General features: G+C 39.8%; 1 protein-coding gene across 6 annotated transcripts in view; it reads left to right on the top strand.

Moving 5' to 3' along the window:
- The window catches only part of CADM1 (cell adhesion molecule 1), a 333,283-nt gene that overhangs the window by 305,269 nt on the left and 15,506 nt on the right, over positions 1 to 12,508 (top strand). For 2 of the 6 annotated variants that reach the window (XM_050758852.1, XM_050758854.1), the window contains 2 exons: positions 2,914 to 2,946; positions 10,748 to 10,801. The exons of 2 other annotated variants lie outside the window; for them this stretch is intronic. In XM_050758852.1, the coding sequence (XP_050614809.1) occupies positions 2,914 to 2,946; positions 10,748 to 10,801 (87 nt within the window). The remainder of the gene's footprint in view (positions 1 to 2,913; positions 2,947 to 10,747; positions 10,802 to 12,508) is intronic. 2 more of the 6 variants (XM_050758856.1, XM_050758853.1) reach the window with 1 other exon arrangement.

Genomic DNA, 12,508 nt, shown 5'->3' with positions numbered 1-12,508 from the left:
AATGCAATTATGAAGGAGAATTAGATTCTGTCATAGTGGTCTCCTGCAGGGAGCACAAAGTTACTTCTAAAGAATATTTTCTTAATTCTTTACTTGAAACTAACCTCTGTTCAAGTAGCATTCCAGATGCTCTTAGAGAAATGGAGTCAGTGACTCCCCAGACACACCGTCAATCTTGCTCTGAACTTTGTAGCCAGCCTGTGTTTCTGCTGCAGTCTCCTACCCCATTGCTGATCATGGTTTTGCCATTTCCAGCTGCAGTAATCGTGTGTTTGACTTGAACATGTGTTTGCTGTTAACCGTTTCAGAATGTGTTTTTTCTTCTCAACATCCCCCTTTCCTCCCTTTTTGGGTGCAATTGATGGATTTCCCATCCCCAGAATGGGGAAGCAAGATGCACTGTGGATTTTCCTTCATTTATTTTCTAGTACCCACCTAGGAGCAGACGCCTAGCTTTACTTGGTTTAATTTCGTCTTAAAGCTGACATGATGTTGTGATGTAGGAAGACAGTAAATTGGGGTCATTGGTTAATGCTCAGATATTATTTTTGATGACTCTAACCCTTAGGTTTTACTCCACCCCCCGCCCTTCTTTCACTTGTACTTAATTATTTACCTGGTGAAAATAAAGCATATGCCGGGCGCGGTGGCTCACGCCTATAATCCTAGCACTTTGGGAGGCCAAGGCGGGTGAATCACCTGAGGTCGGTAGTTGGAGACCAGCCTGACCAACATGGAGAAACCCCGTCTCTACTAAAAATACAAAATTAGCCAGGCGTGGTGGCGCATGCCTGTAATCCCAGCTACTTGGGAGGCTAAAGCAGGAGAATCGCTTGAACGCAGGAGCCGGAGGTTGCGGTGAGCCGAGATCACGCCATTGCACTCTAGCCTGGGCAACAAGAGCGAAACTCCATCTCAAAAAAAAAAAAGAAAAAAAAAAGAAAGCATATTAGAAGAGCTACTACAAAAATAATGAGCCAGAGTGTTGATTACTTTTTTGTAATTTTGGAAACGAGCCAATGCCTATCTATAAAATGTATTAACATCATATACATGTTTCTGTACAAATGGGCATTTGATTCTGCCCCTCAAATTTAAAGTACCTAATGCTGCACTTGGATGTTTCAACTAAGGAAATGTGTCATGTGTGTCGGGAGAATCTGTGACAGAGTGTGTTTCAACTGTACAGTGTTCTATATTGTTTTTTACTGCTGTTTTATGCACACAGACTTGACTTGTAAGTATTTTGTTCTTACACGGTATATTGTATGTTTCTCTTTCCTTCATCTATTCTTCAGAAACTAAGCTATCAGTAATATTAAGCTGCATTGGCCTTTCAGACTTCTGGTTAATTCTGGCTCCTTAGAAGGGATCTAATTTTTGATGGTATAGGATCCTGAGGAAGGCATGCCAACTGAAGGGGAACGCCAGTGTGAATTCATGTGTCATATTGATAAATCAGAAGCACCAGGCTCATTTGCACCCCCCAGAAAAGTTTCATATGAAGTTCCAGTGCATTTAAACATTGCCTGTGTTGAATCAGAAAGTCTTTTGGAGTCTCCACAGCTCATGAAAGCAATTACCAGCTAAGTAGCTGCATTCTGCAAAAGGACAGTGAACTACTTGCTTGCAGTTTAACCCAGAATCCTACTTCAGCCACCACCATTTGACTAGAGATGACTAGCTTGTGTCTCAGTATCACCATTTCTTTTCGCCAACGGTGAATCGTAGAAGGAACGTGCCTGGGTGAGGTTGACTAGAAGAGTGAGAAAATGACTCTGGAAAAAGAATGTCACCCTGCCTTTTGTTAGATATTTATTCCACTTCCCCTGTAGCCAAAAATAAAAAGAAAATTCCTTGAGCTCCTTGGAGGAATTTCTTGTGAACAGGAGCAAGTACAGCAAGCCTGGCTTAGAAGCCTGGTAGAAGAAGGAGAAAACTTGAACAGCATCAGAAATAGAAGAAGAAAGAGACAAAACACATTTCCTTCCACAGCAAGTTCATCTAGCAATGGGGGAAAAAAAAACTGCACTCTCTCCTAATCCAGCCATGAAAGCAGGACTCCCAGCCCCTCAGAACGGTGAACATGGTTCTGAATTGTGAGTGAAAGGATGGCTGGATACTTAAATTTTTGGAATGTCATATGATTAGAAGTGGCATTTGGCAGATTGTGTGAACTTGGATGTTTTCATGAAAGGCTTCTGCTCTTGGATTTTAACATTAAGAGCTTTAGAGTGAAGAATGGTTGTGTGTGTGTGTGTGTGTGTGTGTAGAAATTAATCTGTGAAAACCTTGAACATGTTCATTGCCATGGCCTCCCGGTTAATTGTGCTGCAATAATACACTGGATGGAAAACTTAAACCTGTCTATTCATCTACAGGCATCTGAGCATAAGCAGTAAGAGGAACCTAAAAGTGTGATTGATTCAATGATGCCTAACTGGCAGTCAAGAAGCCCAAGTGCCCGGGTGGGTTGGGTTAAAACAAAGGCAATGTTTGAATGTTATGAATCCATTGTTTAACCAGCCTTTCGACTGAGCTTTTCTGTCGCAGTCCTGAGCCTTGATGCGTTAAGAGCCATCTACCAGCCACTGAGTTTGCACTGGTGTTTCTCATCACTTTGCATGTCCACCTGACTATTGACTAGCAAATATACGTGTCCTGGCAAGACCCCCAGAACCAAAGAATTTACTGTTTTCCTCACTGGCTCGCAGCTTTGAGCTCAAGGCATGTCTTAAAACAGTGCAACTCACTTCAAATGCTTTTTGCTTTTCATTTATTATTGCTTGTCACGCGATGTTCTTTGAAAGCTTGCTCATATATTATCTGTTCCATTTTTTTCCATTTTCCCTTTTTTTGCATGCCGTTCCTCCTGTTTCTTCCCTTCCTCCAATCCTCTGTTCCCGTCTGTAGACACAACGGCGACGACAGAACCAGCAGTTCACGGTTGGTATCACATTACTGTTTATCTACTTTCTCAGCGCTGCTGAGAGGCAAGGCAAGCCTGGGAAAAAGAGAAATGTAGTCTTCAAGGGAAATCATGGTTCAAGTAGACTGACCTCATAAATATACTATAATTTTTTAAGGTTTGAAAAGATGTTGAGTCTTGTCATTTCTGTTGTGAGTTCAGTAGCCAATGGATGCAATCTGAGATGAGACCTTCTCCCCACTGGGTGGCTGGAATTTGTAGGAGTTTCATTTGCACAGAGTCCTCCTTACTTACAAAACTCCACCAAACCTTGAAATACATGGGGCTTCAAACAAACGAGTATTTGCAGGAAAACAGTAACATCTGAATTAAAGGCTCAGTTGCTGTGCTTATATTATATATAGGCCATAGTCCCAAGTAAACCTTGAAGAGGAGTCATTTGTGTCACTTAGTAAAGTTGAGATGGAAGGGTAGACCAGGGAGGAAGATTCCTGTTTAAAATCGTGAGCTTATGATGAGGAAGGTCATTGCTCTTCTTTAGAAAGGTCGTGACTTTAATTATGTCGCTAATCATATTTACCCCAGTACCCCTCACTGGTTCACTCCTAATCTCTATGCTTTCATATAACTTTGTTCTCACATTTGGCAGAAAACTCCTCCAAACCAAGAATGATACCATATGTCGATTTTATCAGCATTAAATGGGACTTTAAATAAGTTAGTGGTGTGTGTGTGGCTTGCAGGTAAAATAGTAATACATTTTTAACCACAGAGTGATAAAAACTGAGTGAGTAAAGCTCAGGAGGGGCATCAGGAAATATGATCTCTTTTTCCCCATCTCACCAATGACTTACTGGATTGGAATAAGTCCATTAACTTTTCTCTCTCTCTCCAATCAGAAAATGAGAATCATGTTTCATCTGTATATTACTTTATTACTTAGCTCAAATCTAACCCTGACAAGATTGTGCTTAGAAAAGATATGTTAGTTTAAAACTGGGCTGAATTTTAATAATTGAATCCAAGGAATTCTTTGGTAAAGGGCCTACTTTAATCGCTTTGCCTGTTGTTGTACAGGGTGGAAATCTATCATTTAAATGACAAGAGGTGATCAGCCAACCCTGCCATGTTAATTCAACTTTTAGAGAAACATTTCCTGGCACACACTGACTCACTTAGAGTCCTACATTTGATAACTCACCAGTTGGAAAATCTCTAAGCTCTGTAGGAGCTGTTCTTAAAGGTCAGGCCTTGATGCTTGGCAGGTCACCCCATCTTTTGACTTTCCTATGACGAATTCTGAGAAAGAAAAACAAGCGTAGGTGCTGAGCAATATATCCCTCCTCACCCCATTCCTATTTCTTTCTGCCCTTTCTGGTCGTTGGCGCAAAGGGACAAGTTCATAAAATAACTTAAAGGGGCCAGGTACGCTGACAGTCATGAGAAATCAATTAGGTATAAAACTTCCACTTTCTAAGGTAATGCCCCATAGTGCTTGCTACATCGCAGGCATTGCACTCCATTAAGCTCAGTTATTTGTAGGTTTCATCATTAATTGAGCACCTCCTGACTTTTATCGATTATTCTCAAAGGGTTATTTTAATGTAGTTAGAGAGATTTTATTCTATTCTTTTTAAGATACTTTAAGTTTTGAGCTTACTATAATTAACTACAAGATAAAATGCAAGCTCGTCCAACCCACAGCCCATGGGCCACATGCAGCCCAGGACGGCTTTGAATGCGGCCCAACACAAATTCATAAACTTTCTTAAAACAGTATGAGATTTTTTTGTGATTTTTTTTTTTTTTTTAGTTCATCAGCTATCATTGTTAGTGTATTTAATGTGTGGCCCAAGACAATTCTTCTTCCAATGTGGTCCAGGGAAGCCAAAAGACTGGACACCCCTGATGTAATGTAACCATATGATTCCTAAATTCTATGAGATCCTTGAAGAAATATTGATCATTTGTCTCCTGAAGCTCCAGAATTCTATTTTCTAGGTCCCTTCAATAAAATTCATGTTCTTACGTGACTCTAGTGGATGTAGGTCTCAGAGTTGCATAGGCTATTCGAAGTAGGAAATTTGTCCCCTTATCTGAAAAATAAGAAGTTAACTTACAGGCTGATCCTGATTTTAGAGTACTAGTTTTAATGAGGTCTTTCCCTGGAGAGAGAGAAAGGGAAGATGATCTCTTTTTGTGGCGTAAGGAAGAGACACTTGGAATGGGACTATAATTATAGCATTTCTGTGGCAGGTAATAGAGATGTTTGTATACTGTGAGAAGCAACTGCCTTCCTATTCATTTGGGGACAATGTTCAAGTTAGTGATACCTCAGTAAGATGTTATTGACTAGCAGTGCATGAAGAATTACCTAGAGCCAAGGGATTTATTGTATTTTATATATATACTTTGAATTTGACTTCTTAACGGCAGAGGGATAGAAAAGTGATAGATAATCTAGGCTGATCCCTGTATAATATACTTATAAATACATTCTTTACCTTGTCCAAAATCCTTGTGGCATCTTGACAAAGGGCTCCAGCCACTATTTTTTTTTTTTTTTTTTTTGAGACGGAGTCTCGGTCTGTCGCCCAGGCTGGAGTGCAGTGGCCGGATCTCAGCTCACTGCAAGCTCCGCCTCCCGGGTTCACGCCATTCTCCTGCCTCAGCCTCCCGAGTAGCTGGGACTACAGGCGCCCGCCGCCTCGCCCGGCTACTTTTTTGTATTTTTTTTTTTTTTTAGTAGAGACGGGGTTTCACTGGGTTAGCCAGGATGGTCTCGATCTCCTGACCTCGTGATCCGCCGGTCTCGGCCTCCCAAAGTGCTGGGATTACAGGCTTGAGCCACCGCGCCCGGCTTCCAGCCACTATTTTAAACAGCATACTCTTTAACCCACAGCAAGGAAGCTGTAATGAAAGCCAGATAGTATCTAAAATTTTACTTGATGTGGGGGAAGAACTTCCAGGTCAGTTGTCAGGATAGAAAAGGTAATAGAATATGGTGGAAATTACAGAGCAGCATCTGAGATTTCCAAAGAGATGAGGATACAGAACTGATTTTATTCTAGTGAATTGTAGCTGAAAACACAACTTCTTCATTACAGCTACCATTTGACTTAGATTCATTTGAGAATAATCTTGAGATGTTTGTTATGGTGATCTGGGCCTAGAAATGTTGAATGGTTTGATAACTTAGCAACTTAAATGACAAGACATTAGGTCAATCAGCTATGGCCATCTTATTTGGTCTTTAAAGTTTTCCTACTGGATTTCCTTCTATATTTCTGTGTTGTTATCATAAAAAGGAAAAGAAAACATAATTTTTAAAGCTTTCCCTTTGAAGACTCATTAAAATATTTTATTCAAGCTTGTGTTGCTAGAGTATGTATGAAGTTTATACCAATTATTGATGTATGTTGACCATTTGTTCTTACCAATATCTGACTGGAATAAGCATGTATTGGAAGGTTAGAAGTGCATGGGCATGATTCAAAATCAAGTGGATTTTCTCCAAAAAGAAAACCAAACGACAATTAGCCACAATGTGCTTTTAAGGATTTAATTGATAGTAAAGATAAACGTGAGTGTTAAGAATGGGATTTTTAGACTAGGCTGACACAAGGGATCTTCTTTGAATAAGGATCTTGAGCATTTGTGTTTTTGGAGCTCATCCTTAAGGCCTGGACAGGAAGAATCCTGTGTTATGTGTGCATGTTGAGCAATGCGAAAACCACTCTGCCAAATCCTGATACCACATGGTCTGAGAAATGCATGAGTGATTTAACGCACGGATGGTGTAGTCATTATGTTATTGATGTGTGGGTGCGTGTGATGGTTTTTGTTTGTTCATATGTGGGCGCTTTTGTGTCTTGTGCCTTGTTCCTTCTGCCCTGTGTGTCCCCTCTCCCTTTCCCCACCCTCCTCCCCCACGTGAGGGGTCGGGTGACAGCATGCCCATGGTCTGGAATAGTGCTTGTGCTTTTGCGGCACTGCAGTCAGCTGGCTTCCTCTGGGTTTGAGGTCTCTCTCTCTCTCTCTCTCTCTCTCTCTCTTTCTCTCTCTCTCTCTCTTTCTCTCTGTGCCCCTTCTCTCCCCTCTCCATTTTATTATTTTCAAGTCTACCTGTCCTCTTGCTTTTTCACCTCTTAATACAGTAGAGGCTGATGATCTCATGAATTTTCATATCCCCAATGAGTTTTTAAATCGTTCTTAATTCAGTATATAATTGTGGCAAGACGCAAACTGGAAACCCCTCTGAAGAATAATTTTTCATTTTCAGTTTTGGTTTCAGAATGTTTGGCCTATGTAACTACATGCTTAGACCCTACGAGCCCTGCCCTTAGGAGACTGCCCCCGTAGCTCTTCCTTTTCCCGACTCATTTATAAATAATGTAAACCATGGTCAAATTCTAAAAGCACATAAAATTTTCCTATTATACTTTATATTCAGTTGTGGGGAAGTTCTTAAGCCCATTTTAAAGAAACATAGCCAGCAGTGCGCATTACTACAACCGCTATGTCCACCATCTGTGTATGTGCCTCTATGTACATCTCTCTGTATGAGCACATAACAATGGCATTCAAAGGCTGTCATTCAGTCACGGGACTCTGCAGACATTGTATGTTCTACACAAGAGCAAAGCTCAAGAGGTTTACGAATGGCTGCAGGACCTGAAGATTGTGTTTCAGCCTTGATATGCAGTTTGGAAACAATGTGCTACTGTCTAACGGCGTGAACCAAATTTCTGCTAATGGGAAGAAGGGAAAACTCTCCACAAAAGCTGACAAAGCAGGAAGAACAGGATGACTGAGTTTTTAGATTAAAACTACCGGGGGCGTCTGAACTCATGGCTGGTGGTGGAAGTAACAGTTTCCATAATATGGCCAAGTGATCAGATGTATGCTGCTTAGGTAAGAGAGAGACCATCGCCTACTTTGTTTTTCACAATGGGAATGGTACTAGGGCCAGTGGGCTGTTTTCGTTTTCTGGAGGTTTTATTCGATCATTCGATTTTAAAATTTTCTGAAGAAAAATGATTCCCTGAAAACCTGAGCCCATAAGCATGTAAATTGTATTTGACCTTGAATTGATTTAAGTATCTCTAGAATTTCTTATTGTTTCTAATTTTTTGAGGTTTTCCTTACCCTGGTTTAAAATTGCCACATCATATCTCTTTTCGAAGCCAGCAATTACTGTTGAAAAGGAAGAATCACAACTGCAAAAGCATTACCTGAGAGGGCTAAGGGTATGTTATAGCACATTGTAGCACCATAAAAAAGTGAAATACACGTCAATGCAGAAGAGATGGCTATCATGCATATATTAAATTACCATGTTTGCATCCTTAGGACTTTATTAATTGCTCAAAAATAATCCCATATGGACAAAAAGTAAACTTTCATTTGTTTAACAAAGTTTAAAGACATATGTTGAATACATTTTAATTAACAGTGACTAGAAAGGGGCTTTAATGGATGATATGAAAGTTTCAAGAGAATACACAAGAAGTAATTTCCTACTTATTGTTAAAGAGTGGAGTCTCCTTTTGAAGAATGTTCTCTGCTTCATAAAATACGTCTTTGTCTTTTTCTTTGAGAAAATGAAAAGTGTATAATTTTTAGCATGAAAGAAAAATACCTAAGCCAAATCAGTTTTAGGAGATAAATTTTACGTGTCCCCACTTGTACACCCAGTGCTTCAGTAAACTCTTCTTAATTAATTATATTTATTCAGAAATTATCCAGCTATGGCAGAGTATTGTAGATTCATACAATATAATGGTGCTACAAAAACAAATTTAACGCCACTAGGCTAAATGGCTTCCTGCTTTAGAACATAATCCGAGCAGTAGATTCCAGATAACTTGATTTATTTTAAAGTTTATGCCATTAAAAATGACAGTTTCTGCTTTAATGAGGTGTATATCAACTGTCTGTTGCTTTTAATGGAAACCTTTGCATATCAATGATATTTCATAAACATACTTGTCTTTTTGTTTTTATTAATTAGCTTTCTAATGCCCTCCCCAAGGAAGTAAGCCTTCAGCAGTAAAGCTGCCTACTTGAAACATCCTTGTTTAATGGGGTTCAGTGGGCACCAAGCACGTATGTAGGACACTTTGATATTTGTTGGGCCAGGTAGAAGTGAGAGATTAGCCTTCTGAGAACTGCAAATTTATAATTAACTACAAAGAAGTACTTTATGTTGCCCATTTATAACAGTTATTTAAATAATTGTATTCATTCGTCTTTATACAATGTACAAGCCAATTAGAAATAGGGATACTATCAACCAATCAGATTTCAGAACAAATGGATAGCATCCCTACTCAGTTGCCTCTATAATTGATTGCATTGCTCACTGCTTTCCCTTTAGTTGCCTAAATCTATAGTCTGGGAATACCTGTGGGCTCAAAATATTCCCATTTTTACTCAGCACCTGCCGTTGAGTATTAGCACCCAAGGGTCATGATGGAAGGGTCTTCTTCCTCAAGGGCTGATGGTGTGACAGCCTCCTTTTAAGAATCGACCTGGCTATCAATGTTCGTTTGGCTTCTTTATAAAGCACCTTACAAAATGCAGGCTTCAGTGATCATTTGCACATGACTGTTTTGGTTCATTTGAGCCTTTAAAAATACTGATCAGTTTGACATTACTTGTTTCAAAAGCATTTGTTTTGGTTGCTTTTATGCTCTGATTGGGCCTTATTCCCGAATCATTAATTCAACAAATACTCACTGAGAATACACTTTGTGGGGTGGCTGTAGCAAAAGGGAAGGATGCAAAAATAAACACAACCTGCTTCTCCAAAGACCTTGCAGTTTATTAGGTCCACAGACATCTTTAAATAAGGGACAGATTTGACTAGAGAAGTATGAGCAAACTGCTGTGCAACTTAGAGGACCTAGGTAGTCAGTCACACCGGAGTTTGAGCAGAACAGCAAAGAACACGTAAAGCCGTCTTGAATGCCCAACCTTCTGTGTTATTAAATAAACTTCATTAAAGGATCAGCTCACAAATAAAGCAAAAGGAAATGGAAACCATCTCCTATCTGAGCCTCCCATTGTTTATCTACTTCCTTCTTCACTCCTTTTAATTCAAATCAAAGCTAGCTGAGAAGTATCTCAGCTGGCCATCATTGGAATTGACTCGGATACAGGCATTTCAAGCCCCCATTTGATTGCCTCCTGACCTAACTGCTTTTTCAGCTTTGAGGGTTTTATTTTTCAGGAATACCATTGATTTATGAAATTCACTTTTTTAAAAAAATCATTTTGCAAATCAGATTTTCTGATGAAGGCATAACCTGCAATCTGCAGTTAGCAGATGCTGTACCATTTTGAAATATGTGATCCAAGATCATCGTAAATTGGTAATGAACTGTGTTTGTCAGTATTGGCAGCGGATTTCAATTTACAGTAAAATGTGAAATAAAACGTACATACATCAGTATGTAACATCTAAATACGTTTGTATTTAAGAGATATCAGAACATCGACAGCTAACAATCAGGCTTTATTGATTTTCTTTTTCTTTTTGCATGCTGTTATGAATGAGTGATTTTAAGCATTCACCTTCATGTTTCATGTCCTTTGAACAGTGGAGACTGAGGAATCTTTCTGCCTCGATTGTTTTAATAACAAAATTACATAATTGAAGAAATGTACTTATGGATTAATACATTCACGCTATCAAAAACATAGATAGCAAGAGATTTGGCTCATGTTTTTAAAGAAATTCATCCTCAGTTCTTAAGTGTTTTGTTTATGTCCCTCGAGGAATGAAAAGAAAAACGATTTGTTTTTACTTGTAAGGCCTTACTCAGTTGCCCAATTCCGCAGAAGAACTGGACAGTGAGGACCTCTCAGGTAAGGGCTAGTCATTAGGTAAGGCACTGCAGCGTCCAACCTGTGGGTGCTCTATCCACTTCTACAAAATGGCCATTTGGTTTGCTGAGCAATCAATGTGGATTTCGAGACTAACAAAAAAACAAATTTTTATCAATACTGTCTTCCTCCCTGGTCACCCACCCACCTGTTTTCTCTGTGGTAGCGATATTTATATTTCAGAATGGGAACAATTAATGCAAGAGAGGACAAGTTACCTTTGGGATTGTACTAAAGCCACTCTGTTCAGTGGCTTCAAATAATGTTTATGTCCTAGATATATAATGTGTAGGGAGAAATTTTGTTGCATTACAAAGCAATTTAAGGATGTTGGATTATGTGACAAGATCTTTTTTTTAAAAAAACAAGCAACTCATTGACTGCCTGCTTCTGTGGAGGGGACTAGAATAGCCATGTTGTAGTTATCTTCAAAGTCAGGGGTGGGGAAGGGCAGGGGGGAGCGGGCAGCAATTGTTTGGTCACACACCACGATGTAAACTAATTATCCACCTCAAACCTCTTTCACAGCACACTGAGCTCTTGCAAAAGTAGGTTTCATGCTTGATTCCAGGATTTAGGTGTTACTAATCCAGAATAAGAAGCATATCCTACAACGGAGGGAGGGAAGGAGGAGATTTAAAGTGGTCAGAGCTAAACAATTATGTGAGCCTCCATGATGTTGTAGGACTTAACTGCCAATCAGCTATAGCTTAAACCTTTCCATCCGTCACTTAATAAGTTAGTAAGCAAGCCCCTTCTTGTTATTGCAGTGGAGAAATTAAGTCATAGGACCATAGACACTTACTCAAGCCTATTGGAAAGAAAGATTCCTGAGGCGCTTTTACTGAAGTTCCCTTTAATAGTTGGCTGGTGAGGTGCAGTCCTTAACTGTAAGTCTAACCCCAGTGAGAGAATAAGATAGTACTACTCAATTTTTCAAAGTGCCATAGATTTATTTCCAACTACGTGCTTCTGATAAACCTCAGGGATATCTTCACTTCGCTGTTATGTAGCCTGTAGTTTGAGTTTAGCTGTTGGATTTATTTTTCTACAGACTGGAAGCTCCAGGAGGTCATGCTGGTTTTGTTCACTGCTGTACGCCTGTCATGTACTAAGTACCCAATTGACACTTACTGGGTGAATGAATGAATTTCCAAATTCCAATGCATAGATAAATAAAGAGAAAGACAGCTGGCCCATCGAGAGAGCGTTTCACTTTTGCCACTTCTTTGTGGTGTAGTTGGAGAAGCTGCAAAAACATTTCCTAGTGTTCTTTTAAAATAAGGGTGGATAAGTCCTTCTCACCGCTTAACATGTGATGCTGGAAGTAAGCAGTTTCTGCTTGCATTTCTGGTGATAGACAGCCTCAGTTCTGATTGACTGTAAAGAAAACAACTCTCTTAGACACAGTAGCCCTGGCAATTGGATCTTCTCAAAGATCCTAAGAAAGCTGTAGGGTGTGTTGGCCCTGATTCCTCTTTGGCACAATAGCCAGACAAGGATCACTCAGATATGCAAAAGTCATTTTTCTCCTCTTTAGGAAAATGTGACTGAATCAGCCATCCACCCCTTCCACCAGCACCATCAATTAGGAATACTCTGGGCCTCAGCACTGCGCCATGTCAGATGGGCCCCTGCTGCAGTTCTATCAATCACCCAAGTCAGGAGCAATAAACCAACAACTGTTTG

This window comes from Macaca thibetana, chromosome 14 (genome assembly GCF_024542745.1).
Source record: "Macaca thibetana thibetana isolate TM-01 chromosome 14, ASM2454274v1, whole genome shotgun sequence".
Classification (NCBI taxonomy): Eukaryota; Metazoa; Chordata; class Mammalia; order Primates; family Cercopithecidae; genus Macaca; species Macaca thibetana.
This window is presented reverse-complemented; position numbering and strand designations above follow the sequence as displayed.